The following is a 15,932-nucleotide window of genomic DNA, read 5'->3' as shown; positions in this document are numbered from 1 at the left end:
AGTCCATTTATAAGTAATGCGTGTAGTGATTAAATATTGTACTACAGGTTTGTATTATGTTTCTAGGATATCTGAATGATAGTTATGTAAATAATCTTGAAAAAGTCTGTCATAGATATATGTATAAAGCAGTAACCATGTTTTCTTCTGGAGTTGATGAACACTTCCCATCAACTATGAAGGTACACAAAAAGAAACTTCAGTTTCTAAAACTGTGAAAGAAAAAATAAATTCAAAACAATTCTGAATTCTTGAATTTATGGGCGCATAAGATATGAAATATCAAAGGTCAAATGCAAATATAAGCTATACTCCAAAACATTTTAATTTTCTGTTAAAAATGGAGATTCAGATGTTTGGAGTTGTGAATAATATATATCCGAGTTTATTACATGTTCAGTATCTTCAGATCATATAGATAAAACTGCTCAATTTCTATCACAGGAAGATAGAAATGGTAGACAATATTGATGTATTAAAAATATAAGCAAAGAAATGTTTTGTATTGGAACAACAAGAAAAATGTACATGGTGTCCCAGGAGCAATGGTCAGTATTCAGGGGTATGACAGGAATGATCATTTGAAGCAAAAAACTTCATACAGACGTATGCCCTCTTCTGAATGGTTTCCATGGCAGGGCACATTTAAAATATGTGGTTATTTATTATCTGTGTTATTTAATACAGGAAAATTATTTTTGGAATTTTACATGCCCATTTGACTGAGCGATCAAAAATTAGTCTAGTGCAATATTTGTTTCATCAATATGTATTCAAAAAATGGTTCAAATGGCTCTGAGCACTATGGGACTCAACTGCGGAGGTCATTAGTCCCCTAGAACTTAGAACTAGTTAAACCTAACTACCCTAAGGACATCACAAACATCCATGCCCGAGGCAGGATTCGAACCTGCGACCGTAGCGGTCTTGCGGTTCCAGACTGCAGCGCCTTTAACCGCACGGCCACTTCGGCCGGCTATCGATATGTATTAGCAGGGACAGTAAAACATGAAGAATAACCAGTTCTCCACAGTGACAGCACTGCCCTGACCCACACTAACTACCAGCACAGTGAAACAGATGATTATTCTTTACTGTTCCTGCTTACACTTATAAATAAACAAATGTAATGTGGGACCTCGATATTGAATGAGCATGTAAAATTATGCTTTAAATATCATTTTTCTGTATTGAATAATACATAAAATAAATAAAAACATACATTAAATGTGTTCTATCTAGGAAACCGTAGTTCATATGTCCCTATGAAGTTGTTTGCTTCAAATGATTGTTCCTGTCATATCCTAGAATACTGACCATTCCTCATGGAAAGCATAGTAAATAAAAACTCTACAAACATTCTGAACTATCTCAAAGATGCTTTTTATCCAGACAACATATCACTTTCTTGTAGTGCTATTACAGTATAGAGAATGCCTTAGGTTAAAAGCTTGTATGACTGAGTTTCTAACTCCTGCAATATTTGTAGTGTGTTCATGACTATTTAATAGTAAAATAATTTATAATGTAAAAGGGAGAGGTAAGTCTATTACACTTATAATTATACTGTAGTGATAATACATTGCAATGATGATTATAGTGACATCACAGAGTGCTCAAAGTATTTATGATCAGTGATACAGTCATTGACATATGTTTATTCTTTGTTTTGTAGACAATAGTTATTTCTTGTTGTTCTTGAATAACTGTTGTATGCTACTTGGATATGGTGCTTTAATAGTATTAATGCCCTTGTGTAACTCTGATAAACAATATTTATGAAAACATTTTGGGAAATCGGCAATCAGTTCTGTCGTCGTACTTCGAAAAACAGTCTAGATCACACAAATAACATTTATTGGACTGTACTCTGGAATACAGAGCACTATAATTATAGGTGGATATACAGATAAAATGTAGATAATGTAATAAAAATAAAAAGAAGTTTTACCCAAAGTTGATGTGTGGAGATGGAGCCACAGACCAGAAAGTGCTAAGTCTTCAATGCTGTCAATTGCTGAAGAAGCAATGATGCTGTGGAGTTAATTATCGGATGCTTCACCCCCTAGTTATCTCCACATGTTATTTGTGACCAAAAGAATGAATACTTATTAAATACATGATGAAAAACTTTAGTTACTAACATGAAAATGATATCTATTTACAGCATTGGCTGTAAAATTAACCACTATTATATTTGTGATGCAAAGAATTGAAATATAAAATAGCCCACAGTAAAAAGTCAATAACTTACACCATTCTCTGTGAGACAGTGTGTATATATAAGGCATCACTGGTTACTTAGCAGTGTGTCTAATGTGTCCACAAAATTTTTATTACTAGCTTGCTTGTGGTATCTAATTATAATATCAGTTTAAGTTGCTTATTTTAAGTTTATGCTGTAAAATGTAACATATTAAAATGAAAATTAACATAAAGTAAGAGGCCAATAACATTGCTATTGCACTGCCCTCTACAGGACCATCTGCTTGTACAGGATGCTGTTCATTCCTTAGCAATGTGCAGCATCAATAGCTGTCAAAGATGTTACAATGTAATGGATTTTATTTAGCAGCTTGTTCTTTGCATCACGAGTATAATAGTGGTTAATCTTACAGACAATACTAGAAATAGCTATAATTTTTAAATTAGTAACTCAGGTTTTTCATCATGTATTCAATAAGCATTCATTGTATTGGTTAGAAATGACTTGTGGAGAAGGGGGTGGAGTTCCGCTATATAACTGCACCACATATTTGCTTCTCCAACAGTTGACAGCACTTGAAGACTTCTGCAGTTCCTGCTCTGTAGATCCATCTCCCCACATAGGCTATGGGTATAACTTTGTTTTATGTTCATATTTTATCTGTATGTCCCTCTATATTTTCCGTACTTAATATTCCAGAGTACAGTCTGAAGATAGTCTATCTTTGGACTGAAATCAGTCACCAATAAATGTGATTTGTGTGATCTAGACTGTTTTTCTAAGTAAAACCCTAACAAACAACATTTTTAGTGACCACGACATGATCTGAAATGCAGTGTGATCGGAAATGAATGTGCAGCTCCACACTGACTGCCCAATGTACGTGAAACAAGTGTGCCAGCTGCATTGTACTGCATGTCCCTTATGAGTCCCATTGTCATATCCTCAAGCTGGACATGCCACCTACAATCGAGTCACTTATGGGCACAATAATCTGCAGATCCACAATCAAGCCCCCACTATTCTAGCAACAAAGTCCTATTTTATGGTTTGCACAGTTAGATGGTCTGTTCTTGTTAGCACAGGTGACAACAAATGAGACTAAGTACAGTTACATTGTTCAGCATTGAAGAAAGACATGGCTACAGAGATGCAAGATATTCTGGCTGCACCACCAAACACCAATTGGTATGCAACAATCAAGAATGCTTCAATCACTTGCCCATTGCAGTCGAAGGTGAAGAGGCTTGAGAAGTTGTTGTGCACAGAAGAGTTGAGAGAATGCACCATCTTGCAGTTGCTGTGACTCCTGCGGACACTTGTGAGCAATGCCATCAACAATAATGTACTTCAGAATATCTGGCTGTTGCACCTACCATCCCGTGCACAGAAATATTAATGGTGTGTGCCGGTGATCTCAACACACAATTCTGTTTAATGTCACATAATTAGTGTAAGTTGTGTATTTACTAAGAATGTGTCCCTGTTAGGAACAGATCTTTTTAATTTTTGAATTTTATTGTCTTATGGTGAAAATCAGATCACAGTTTAAGGTGCAGAGAGATCAACAACTAAATGTTCACTCTGTTATGGAGGTGCAAGAAGTAGAGGAAGCAGCGACTTTGGCCCAACATTTAGTCAATCCCCCAGTGCAATTTTTAAAGGAAGAAAGCTTTCTAACACTAAAAAAAATGCTGACGACAAAACAAGATTTAGAGCAGGGTACAACCCAAATGTGTGGGATGTTCACTAAAGTGCAAAACATAGTGTGAAAGCAAGAAGAGATCTCTAATGATCTAAATCAATTGCGACAAGTTCAAGAACAATTTCCTCTTTGATTACAAAAAGTAACAAGTTGCAGGATCTGAGAATAAACAACAAGAAGTAGGAACTAAATTAGGACAATTAAACCAAATAGTAGCTTATCATCTGGTTGTGATCAATTGATTGAGAAAAGATTTGATGAACATAAATCAAAATTTTTGAGCAAATTTGAAGACTGGGCAAAAGATAAAGAGCAACAAATGATACACAATTTTAACATGTTCACAAAAGTATTAAGAAAGCAGTAAAGAAACTTATCAGTTGATAATTTACCTTCAAATAATAAACTCAAGCAAGATCTGGAGGAAATTAAGGATCAATTAGGGCATGACTTCGTACAGTGGGGGACAAGAATCTCACAGACCGTTGAAGTCTTTTCATGAGATATAGAGGAGATTCAGGGGGCAATACAGGATGGCCATACCGAATTGCACTAGGAAGACATAGAATAGACATCGAGTACTAAACCATAAGATGTCAGTGTTCATGCTTATCAAACATTTTGCAATAATAATTCAGATTCAGTGCATGAAATTTTATCAGCCACAATATATACAACACTGTTAATTGGAGGAGAAACTTCTCGGACATAGGCAGTTTTAACAGTTTTCACCTGGCAAGAATATTGTAAATCCTATTGTGTTTATTTGTGGATTCCATAGAGTCTTAGGGAGGTCATGGGCAGAATCACCAAAGATAAGTTCTGTCTCAGGCTATATTCAGAGAGCTGACAAACTATGGGCCACTGTTATGCTGGACTCCTGTATGATGTACGAGGAATTCAAAAAAGTCTTCCTAGCCAAATACTGGTCTAGAGCAGGGGTTCCCAAACTTTTCCTCTTATGCAACATTTTGAGATTTGTGGTAATCTGATGGAACACATTCTTTATTTTGAAGGTTAAAAATACGAAAAACCTATTTTATTCAGTGATTACTTCCACTTTAAATCATAACTAACAAGATGCAAATCACTATAAATCTTTTTAAAAAGTAAGTAGTATCATCAGAAAGTTGAGAAAAAATAAACACTTTGTTATTAATAAGTTTTATTTTTATTTTATTTTATTTATTTTTTTTTTCAGAGCTCTTATTCACTATCTGCAGAACACTGGTGTTCTGTGGAACACAATTTGGGAAACCCTGGTCTAGAGGGATAGAGAAGCACCTGAGGAAGCATGTCTTTAATCCAGAGCCTCTTTCATTTAAATCGGGATGCTTGGGACAGTACTTCAAAAAGTATTTGAATAAGGTGAGATATTGGGATGAACCACCAAGCAGGGTATAAGCAGTGGTTAGCACAAGGGACTCACATTCAGGAGAATGATGGTCAAACCTGCATCCGGCCATCCTGATTTTAGTTTTCCATGATTTCCCTAAATCACTTAAGACAAATTCTGGGATGCTTATGTCGAAAGGGCACAGCCAATTTCCTTCTCTGTCCTTCCCTAATTTGAGCTTGGGCCCCATTTCTAATGACCTCATTGTCGACAGGATGTTAAACACTAATCTCCTCCTCTGAGATAATGATAGCCTACAGATTCTAAAAGCCAAGTTGAGGTTCATGAAGAACATACACGTACTTCTGAATAGAATATAGGTTAATTCACGTTTGTCTTAGATTCAATTGATGTGATGCAGGCAGATATGAAATTGAAAATTGTACAAGGCAATTTCCATGTGCAGGAACATACTTCATACAATTTCCATGCAAATAACATCATGCACACAAGACAAGCGAATGGTCCTATGAACACAGCTACAGTCCTGAACAGAATTGCAATTACTGGCAGAATGGGAATGGAAACAGCTTCCTTCCTCATGGTAATCAACCAAATAAATCAGACTGAAGATAAAGTCCAGTCTATAATTCCAATACCAATAAGCAGCACTGGAACCAGAATTATAGTCAAACACAGCAACCACACCTGACAAGTAGTAACTGTCAAGGACAAACACCAGTGATAACAGGTGTGACAGACAACATGACTCACTTTGGTGACCAGAGTGTGTAAAATTAGATGCAACTGTATCATGCCCCATTGGAGCAGTTGCTGACTGGAATAGGGGCTGTGAGTGAGAAGTCAACTCTTACAATGGTGCTGTGGGTATTATGGACAAACTACGTGGGGACATCAGTCCATGTGACAGAATGGATTCCCCAGTACCGATCTCAGCTATACATCTGAGTGTACAAGATATTTCAATTGTAATGGTGCTGGACTTTGGAATGTCAGTGAACTATTTCAAATAGTGTTTTCCAAAGGGTATCCCAAAGGACCTATTTGGCTTCACTTCCAGTGCACAATTGTAATATAGTTGTAGGCACAAGATCACAATGTGTCAGAGTACAGATGCAGTTGGGGGATAAGCTGGGCAATGTAGCCGCAAAATGTACATTCCTAGTAGTAAAAATTTTAGCAGTGGATTATATTCTAGGCCTGAAAAGTATCCAAGGGAGGGATGGAACAATCAGCTTTTCAATGGGAAACATCAATTTTTGGATCAACAGAGCTATTGCCCAAATATACTTACTGCAGGAGAAAGATGGTCATAGGAAATACTGTCGACGAGTGAGTGTACATTTAATAGTGAAGAATAGTTCACAAACTAGTATATGTCAACCAAAATTGATTAATATATTAGCATTGTGTGACCAAGTTCAACAAAAATTAATGGAGCCTGAGCACTTTGATGATGACCAGAAGAAGCAACTGTCAGCCCTCTTGAATCAGTACTATCTAATATTTCAAGAGAAGCCAGGAATATTAAGGTGTATACATGTAATCTAGATGTTTTTCCACTCAAGGCCTATTTCCATAGCTTCTACCTGGTTAACTGGAGATAATAAAGGGTAGTGGGAGAGAGAGAGAGTAAGAACTGCCACCTGAACTTTACAGAAAAGGCCAGGAAGAGGAAAATTGACAATGAGAAAAGTAGACTGAGGATTCATTGGTTTCAAATCAGAGAAAAGGTCTTACTGAGAAGGCGTTTTTCACTGCTTGGTAAGAGAAACAAGAAATGCGGTTACTATTTGTGGAGCCATTCAAGATCTTTAGGATACCTCATCCGGGATAATTTGTGTTGGGATATCGGGATATGCACCACGCGAAAAGGTTGTATCCCCATCAAGATCTTAAGAAGAATTATGCTTGCTGTAAGGCTGAGAGACAATTATGTAATGCTGAAACATAAATATGCCTGCAAATTTTGTTTAGGTATTGCACTAGATATGGTATTACAAATAACTCTGATTTTTCCAGAAGATATTATCTGTGATATGAAGAAAGTTGAAATGATGACATGAGTGTATATGTATTTGTGTTAATGAACTTTTATTTTAGAAACTGTGTAATTTATGAATTTCATGTATTTATACAACACAATAATTATTTTCAAGGTTAGTGATAACTATTGTAAGATGTCAACAATTATTTTGTAGAATTTAGGGTTATTTAGGTTCTTACAATTGAATTAATTCTCATGGTATTAAGAGTTTCCATTGAAGAGAAGTTATTGAATTAATTTGTGAGGTGGTTCCCAACTGAGACTATTATGGCAATATTTTTTGAAACCTAATATAAATTGTTGTTTATACTCTGTTAAGACAGTTTTAATTCATTCTGATTCTGAGAATAGAATGTGACATTTTAAGTTGTCTTCCTTATTGATGCCCATATCATGCTGGCACAAGTGGATTAAATCTTGGAGTTGTTGCAGTGTGTTCAGCATGAAATGTATCAACAGTTGCAAATATGAGCCAACATCAGCTGTTGTAGTTCTTATTCGCAATTGCGAATACATTTCATGTATCTGATAATGGCTGTAGCCATTGCATTGTATCAGGCACTGAAATATCATAATGTGCTCTGCATTCAGAACATGTGAACCTACATCAGAACCATGTACTAGGATCCCAAAATCAATGCTGGGTGTGGTACAATAGCATTATCTAATTCCTGAACTAAATTAATTTAGATTTGGAGGTGGCTGGAAGTTTTAATGGAATGTGATAGAATTTGGAACAGGTAAACGTTTGGTGCACATGTCCATGAAAAACATAGATTGGTGATAACAGCCAGTAATGAACTTCCCATGAAGGTGTTGTGTGGTGTGTTTGCTGAAAGTGCAGCCATTTAATGAATATGAATTTTTATAGAGCAGTGAAACAGAGTGAGTGCACACAAACAGTGAGTGATTCTAGTTGAATGCAAAAAGCTGTTCAATCGTCAGCCTACCCAATAAAGCTTATTGTCACCAAGTGGTAAACAAGTACATGTTCTGATTAAAATTTTAAATTTTGTGGATAATGAGGGAAGATGTGATTGCATCAGGGACAACTTGTGACTGTTGATAAGGTCATCACAAGTTCACAAGTGGATTATGATATGAAATGACACACATTTGAGAGATATTGTTAATAGATACAAAATAAACCCAATTTGTGAGCAACTCCTTCCAGATCAAGGAATTCAGATCAGAAGTGAAGTAAATAAATTGCATGAACTAACCCATTCCTTTTCAGGACTGTAAATCTAAATACGTTCTTATTTTCTGTTTGGAATCTTCCATGTTGACAAGTCACTGCTATGAGTGTGGTGCTATGAAGGTCCAATCTTACCTGCTTCCCTCTCTCAGGATCACCCTGTTCTTGTCAACCTGCACTAGTCCTAGTTCAAGAAGGGCCTCTTTTCATCTTCACCCTCATCATCAATCCTGCTATCTCAACCTGACATCATGATGGCACCATTTCCAAGCAATTATCCATTGTACATGATTGTGTGTGTTTATGTTTTGAAATGTTTCATGCCCACTCCACCAAAATTATCACCAAAACTTTTACAAACAAAACTTTTGTTCATAACTTTCAATGAAACTGTTAGATCAAAACTCATCAGAACTATCTGTCAATTGATAACATTTTTTTACCAGTACCTGTTTATTCAAAACTGATCACAGGGACGGAAATGTCAGAACTATTTATGAAACATTTTTAAATGAATTAATACTTGAATCACTGTAAATTTCTGAATAAGAACAAGGGTGAATGAACTTCATTACAAGTCTTCCATTGTCTACTTCAGAACCCTCACCCAAATGGGAAAGTTCCTTCATTACTAATATAGTCCATGGCATTACTAGTCATTTAATTTATCAACCAAATGACTGGCACATAATTTCAACCTTGTCATTAAAAAAGTAACATGCCATCTTGGGTTACTCAGAAGTAACTAAGCATAAATAATAAGTTGCAACCATTGTATATGAAGCTATATTAATTATACTTAGAAATTAAAGCCCTGAGAAATGTTTGATGAAATAGAACCTATTGTGGTAACTAAATATTGGCGCAGCAAAATTTAGTTACCATGGGGGGGAGGGGGGGGGGGGGGGGGCTCACATAGTATCCCTGATAGATATCTAATCTGCACATTGAAGATTTTGCACACAACACACACGACAAAAGCACCTTTTCTACCATTGACTTATTATGTGCATATTGTCAGATACATATCATGCCTGAAGATATAGCCAAAACTCCAGTTACTACTCCATTCAGCCTCTTCAAGTTTATGAGAATGCCATTCGGATTATGTGATAATGCACAAATGTTCCAACATTTTATGGATGAGATAATGTGCGACCTTGATTTTTGTTGCATGTAGATTGCTGATATTTTGGCGATGTCTGCTTTGGAATCAGAACATGTGGAGCATTTGTGTCACTCTTCAGCTGCCTCTGTTCACAGGGACTGATTATTAACTCTTCGAAGTGCATAGTGACAGAGGTTTAAGTTCTGAGGACATTCCGTCAATGCCCTGGCAAGCGCATGAGAAAGTTCAAGCCATAGTGAAATACCCACAGCCAATTATGATCCAGGAGTTGTGATGATTCTCAGGCATAATAAATTTCTGTCGCTGTTTTGTATGCAATCATGTATTGGTATCATCTCCATTGGCTGACTTGTTGAGAGGTGCTGTGAAAGTGAAGGGTGAAATATTGTTGATCAGTGAAGCAGAAATAGTTTTCATCAAAGTGACAACTGCCATCACCATCCTGTTGTTCAAGCCCCTCTGACTTTGCACCTTTCATCAGAAGCCAGACAAGGCATCACCATGACAGCTATGCCACCTACATTACATTGGCCAATTTATGATGCATGTTATTCACGTTCATGGTGATTTGAATGTTCAGCGGACACTCTCCCTTGCATTGAAATGCTTACAACCCAAGCTCTTGCTAAGTAACAACACCTCAGTCCAGGTGTATGTGCATTACTGGGGCAACCAAACAGCCTGCATCTCCAACACACCACAGTACCACTGGTGAACATAAGAATGTATTGTGATGTTTCTACATTGAAGATGTGACCATTTGTCCCCCTACTGTTTCAACTCCAAGCCTTTGCGCCATTACATAATTTGGTACTTACTGGGGTCTATGGTATGTTAAATCTTGGGAAGTATGCTTTTGTGTGGCCTAATATGGATAAAGATTACAAACTGGTTGAGGACCAGTGCATGGTTTCTCAGACGAATAAAATTGCTTGACATATCAAAGCACCACTTGGCACATTTCTATCACCTAATCAATCTTTTTAGCATGTCCATTTAGACATTATTGGGCTGTTAGCATCATCCAAAGATTTCAATTACTGTCTTACTGCCATCGACCACTTTTAACATCATCCAGAAGCCTTCCCTAAGAATAATATAATCTCTAAAACTGTAGCAAACACATTCTTTTGCCTATTTCAGCATGCTCCTTTATGTTACCACAGATAAAGGCTGACAATTCGAATCATATTTGTTTAAAGCACTTGCCACCCTGTTAGGCATGGAGCATATCTCAAATAGCACTTACCATCCTCCACCTAATGGGCTCATGGAATAACTGCAATGGCAGTTGAAGACAGTATTAAGATGTCATGATTCACAACACTGGACGTAAGCATTACCCATTGTGCTTCTGGGCCTTTGAGCATCCATCAAGACAGATCTCAAGGCCACAGCAGCTGATCTCGTGCATGGCCTAGTGCTGAAGTTACCAGGTGAATTGCTCAAGCTTACTAATGACTGTGTCAGTGCCTCTGACTTTGTCTCCAAAATGCAGCACAAATCCAGCCTGTCACACCACATTGCCAACTCACTCATTGTCCTTTTATTTTCAGAAATCTAGCACAATGTGGCACGCAAGCAACTCCAAGCCCCACATGATGGGCCTTACACCATCCTTGGCAGGGATAGAAAGACGTTTAAGATTGATGAGTATTCACAGTCTCTGTCAATCACCTCAAGCCTGCATTTTGCAGCTCCCACATCAGTGTGGGCAGTGTAGCTACTTCGCCTACTGGAAATACAGCATCCTCAGCTACCATCAACTAGCCTGTCACAAACCAGCCACAAAAATCAGCAGACACTAAACTTACAGATACTGCAGCAGACATGACTACACCACAACCTGCAGCAAACAGCAGTTCACAAAATATCACAACAGACTTCACAAAGCAGGAGATCATGTGAGCAGAATGCCACATCTGTTTCAGCAATAAGTATCACCGGCACTATTGGGTGAGTGATGGAGTGATCATACATTGGAGTGACATCACACAGTGCTCAAAGTATTCAGGTTCGGTGATATGTTCATTGCCCTATGTTTATTCTTTATTTTGTAGTGCTTAGTTATTCTTTGTTTTTGTTGAGTAAATGTTGTATGCTACTTGGACAGATGCAATACTTTAATCACTGTTTTAGTACGACTATCATATGCACGTGAATACAAATCTATAATACAGTTATGTTTCTGCAAGAAATTAAACATACACAGACCTTCCCTGTATCATATTATTTTTGGTGTATTAAAGACACTGTTCTTACCTGTAAACTTGATTTGCATGTAAAACATACTAACATGAAGAGAAGTATGGGAATAATATTATATTGGAAGCTTGTCCAGTTATCAATGTGGAATGCTGCCACAAAAGCTCCTACCAACATAAGGAATATGGTTCCAGGACCTAGGATGGTACCACCCATCAGTAAAATCTGGAAGAGGAGACATCCATTTACAACTGTCATTCTATTTGACATTTTTAAGATGATGGCTTTTAAAAAGCAATAGTAGTTATTAAACTTTTATGTTGACAAAACAAATCAGCAGTTCTCAACAAATAACCATATACAATATCTACATTTAAATTAATTCCAAGAAGATTGATCCAAGAAATCTTGTTTCAGTGGAATACCAACTGGAAAACTGAAGACATTTTAAGCAACTATGATCCATTTTACCTTTACTTTTATTGGAGACACATGTGTGGTGGACTTACAAGAACACCAATACGAAGTCAGTCTGATCTTGGATAATAGTTATTTGGCATTCAGAATATGAAAAACAACAACAACAACAATACCAATAATAATAATAATAATAATAATAATGAATCATTAGAATAAAAATAATTCTTACCTGGTATCCTATGTATGGTAATGAGATATTATCATTTATTTTAATTGTTCTTTTGGAGTCCATTAGAAGGTCCATAATGTTGGCCATAGTTGAAGGTACCCATCGACGCCGTTGGTTATAAAATTCATTGAAACCCTCAGGACAGTGTGTGTAAGCATCACTGGCTGCTGAATATTCTACTCGGTATCCTCTTTGTAAAAGTAGTGTACAGAGCCATCTATCTTCACCTGTAAATATAAAATGATTGTATTACTCCAGATAGAAAAACAGGTAGTTTTTCCTTGTTTATAAAATTTAGATTCTCCTGACCTTGATCATATTGCACATAGTGTCGAGCTTCCTCTGATCTTGTTGTATATTTGTTCATTACGCAGTCATCCATAAGTGCCTTCCCTCTGAAGAGAGAGAAGCATCCAGGGCTACACAGGACGCAGCCTATCATATGTTCTGTTGCCTTCTGCAGCCAATGTCCAATGGCATATTCAAACATCTGATACCACACCATGGGTCCTGTAATTGTTTTAGATCTTGTTTAAGTTAATAATAATGATAATAATCTTTATTGACCTGTAATAACTTTACCATCATGGACTTCTAACACAGAATTAAGAAACATTAGAAGGACTGCACCCATCATTTGATGGTTTCTCTGCTTTAGTAGACTTATTTCTTGTAAATGGTTTGCTCCGCAGTTCCCACTTCCCATGACTTCTAACAAATATTTGTGAGGTACACATCTGCAATGAATTCAGCATTTATGACCTTTCTGAAAAGTGGTACAGTGAACTAATTTTGGCAGGTAAGGACATGAGAACAATAGCTTTCTGACTGTCCACAGCTATTGTTGCTTGGCTTCCTGATTGATTTATGAAAATTAGTAGTCCTTTTGTCAGTGAGGAAGGAAGTTTGATTGCTTGAGAGGTGCAGTTTGTGTTGACCACATTTCAGTTGCTTCATAATGGCATATCCCATACATGGTTTTTATGATTAAGAAACTTTAAAATATTTGATTTCAGTGTCAGATGAAACTGAAGATCCTCATAATGTTTGTGAAGTCAGTGAATTACTGGAGGCTGGCACTGCAATCACTAATGATGATGAGGAATATATCCCTGCCATTGATGAAATCTGTGACTCTTCTGACAGCAATGTTGTGCCTACCGGACAGGAACAAAACAAAGAGAGGCAAACAAATGTTGCTTTACCTATTGCAGGTATGTTTGTATAAACTTTACATTATTTTTATTATTATTATTACTATTGTATTTCAGCTCATATTTCAGAAAGTGTTATATGAATTTTCTAACTTACTTTCACTCTATAATAATTCAAAGTTCATCGTTTATGTTGTAATTGAATTATTGTACTACATATTTTCAGATACATCAAACAACAATGTACCCATTCCCACAGCAAACAGCATTAGAAGCATTTTTGACAGAGGGAAAGAAAAGATACAGATGAAAGAAAATCCTTCCATTGGAGTAGTGAAACAGCCAATGATGGAACAACATGAACTATTACACCTATACAAGACATTGCCAGAAAACAGCCATCTTGAAGGTAGCAGCGGGACCTATAGCTTATGCAAAGAGATCTGTTGGAGCAGGTATACATTCTAGTGCCTGAAGGTTACTAATTGATAACAACACGCTTCAAAACATAAAGAAGTGTACAGAAAATAGAATACATCAAGGAATGCAAGATGATGACTGGACCATTGGATCAATGCTATAAAAGCAAATATATCACTTATGTATTTGGAACACATATATGGAGCAAAGAATTTGCTGTTGAAGTTGTTATGGTCAAATACTCCAGCATTCTTTCTGAACACAATGAACAGAAATAAATTCATTGAAATTTTGTGGTTTATGTGCATTGATTAAAAGGACATACATTCCCAAAGAATAAGGACAAATTGCTTTCCACCTGCTACCCCTGTCTGGAATCCTTCCATTTCCAGTTCCTTGCAGTGTTACATTCAAGATGAAAATTATGTGAGATGCCCTTTCATTCAATATAAGAGTAATATACCAGACAAAATTGGAATAAAGTTTTGGTTTACAGTTGATAAAAATTACAGGTGTGTGGTAAATTGTTTTCCTTACCTAAGCAAAGATTAGCAGCGCTCCACAGGTGTTCTTCTTGCAGAGAATATTGTGATTCATCTTATACAGCCCTTTGCTTCCACAAGAAGAAATATTACATGTGATAGTTTTATCACAACCAAATGCCTTACAGAAAGTTTGAAATGTAAGAGTACAAACATTGTCTCAGTCAGCAAAATCTGCTGCAGCACCCTTACACACAGCTATACTTAATGTCAAGTGACATAACTTGAACATACTATCAGGGAAAAAATAACAAAAATTTGCTTCTTTTGAGTTCATTGGATGACACAGTTACTGTCAATGAGTGACATCTTAGAAAGCTACCAGAATCACTGGCATACTACAATAACACCAAGTACAGCACTGACATTGACCAAATGGCTCAACTGTAGACTGTGGAGTATGGATGTCACAGATGGCCTATGCATGTTTTTTTCCCCCTAGTATATTGAATTTGCCAGCTATTAATGCATGGCTGCTCTATGGGGAAGTGACAGGTGAGAAAGTAAACAATATCAGTTTATGTACATGTTGGCAGAAGAGTTGCTTCAGCATATAAAGTCTCAAGGGTACAAAATACACTTCGTGATACTGTTCCACAATATAGCAACATTTTTAGGACTTGACAATTGGAGAATGTAGAGGAAAGAATGTTGTTGTTGTTGTGGTCTTTAGTCCTGAGACTGGTTTGATGCAGCTCTCCATGCTACTCTATCCTGTGCAAGCTTCTTCATCTCACAGTACCTACTGCAACCTACATCCTTCTGAATCTGCTTAGTGTATTCATCTCTTGGTCTCCCCCTACGATTTTTACCCTCCACGCTGCCCTCCAATACTAAATTGGTGATCCCTTGATGCCTCAGAACATGTCCTACCAACCGATCCCTTCTTCTGGTCAAGTTGTGCCACAAACTCCTCTTCTCCCCAATCCTATTCAGTACCTCCTCATTAGTTATGTGATCTACCCATCTAATCTTCAGCATTCTTCTGTAGCACCACATTTCAAAAGCTTCTATTCTCTTCTTGTCCAAACTATTTACCGTCCATGTTTCACTTCCATACATGGCTACACTCCATACAAATAATTTCAGAAATGACTTCCTGACACTTAAATCTATACTCGATGTTAACAAATCTCTCTTCTTCAGAAACGCTTTCCTTGCCATTGCCAGTCTACACTTTATATCCTCTCTACTTCGACCATCATCAGTTATTTTGCTCCCCAAATAGCAAAACTCCTTTACTACTTTAAGTGTCTCATTTCCTAATCTAATACCCTGAACATCACCCGACTTAATTCGACTACATTCCATTATTCTCGT

At 36.8% G+C, this 15,932-nt stretch overlaps 1 protein-coding gene across 2 annotated transcripts in view; it reads right to left on the bottom strand.

The window, feature by feature from the left end:
• LOC126262294 (chitin synthase chs-2) overlaps window positions 1-15,932 on the bottom strand; it is a 380,478-nt gene that overhangs the window by 49,313 nt on the left and 315,233 nt on the right. For both annotated transcript variants that reach the window (XM_049958822.1, XM_049958823.1), the window contains exons 13-15: window positions 12,806-13,006; window positions 12,497-12,723; window positions 11,905-12,072 (exon numbers count right to left, since the gene is read on the bottom strand). In XM_049958822.1, coding sequence (XP_049814779.1) covers window positions 11,905-12,072; window positions 12,497-12,723; window positions 12,806-13,006 — 596 coding nt within the window. The remainder of the gene's footprint in view (window positions 1-11,904; window positions 12,073-12,496; window positions 12,724-12,805; window positions 13,007-15,932) is intronic.

This window comes from Schistocerca nitens, chromosome 6 (assembly GCF_023898315.1).
Source record: "Schistocerca nitens isolate TAMUIC-IGC-003100 chromosome 6, iqSchNite1.1, whole genome shotgun sequence".
Classification (NCBI taxonomy): Eukaryota; Metazoa; Arthropoda; class Insecta; order Orthoptera; family Acrididae; genus Schistocerca; species Schistocerca nitens.
This window is presented reverse-complemented; position numbering and strand designations above follow the sequence as displayed.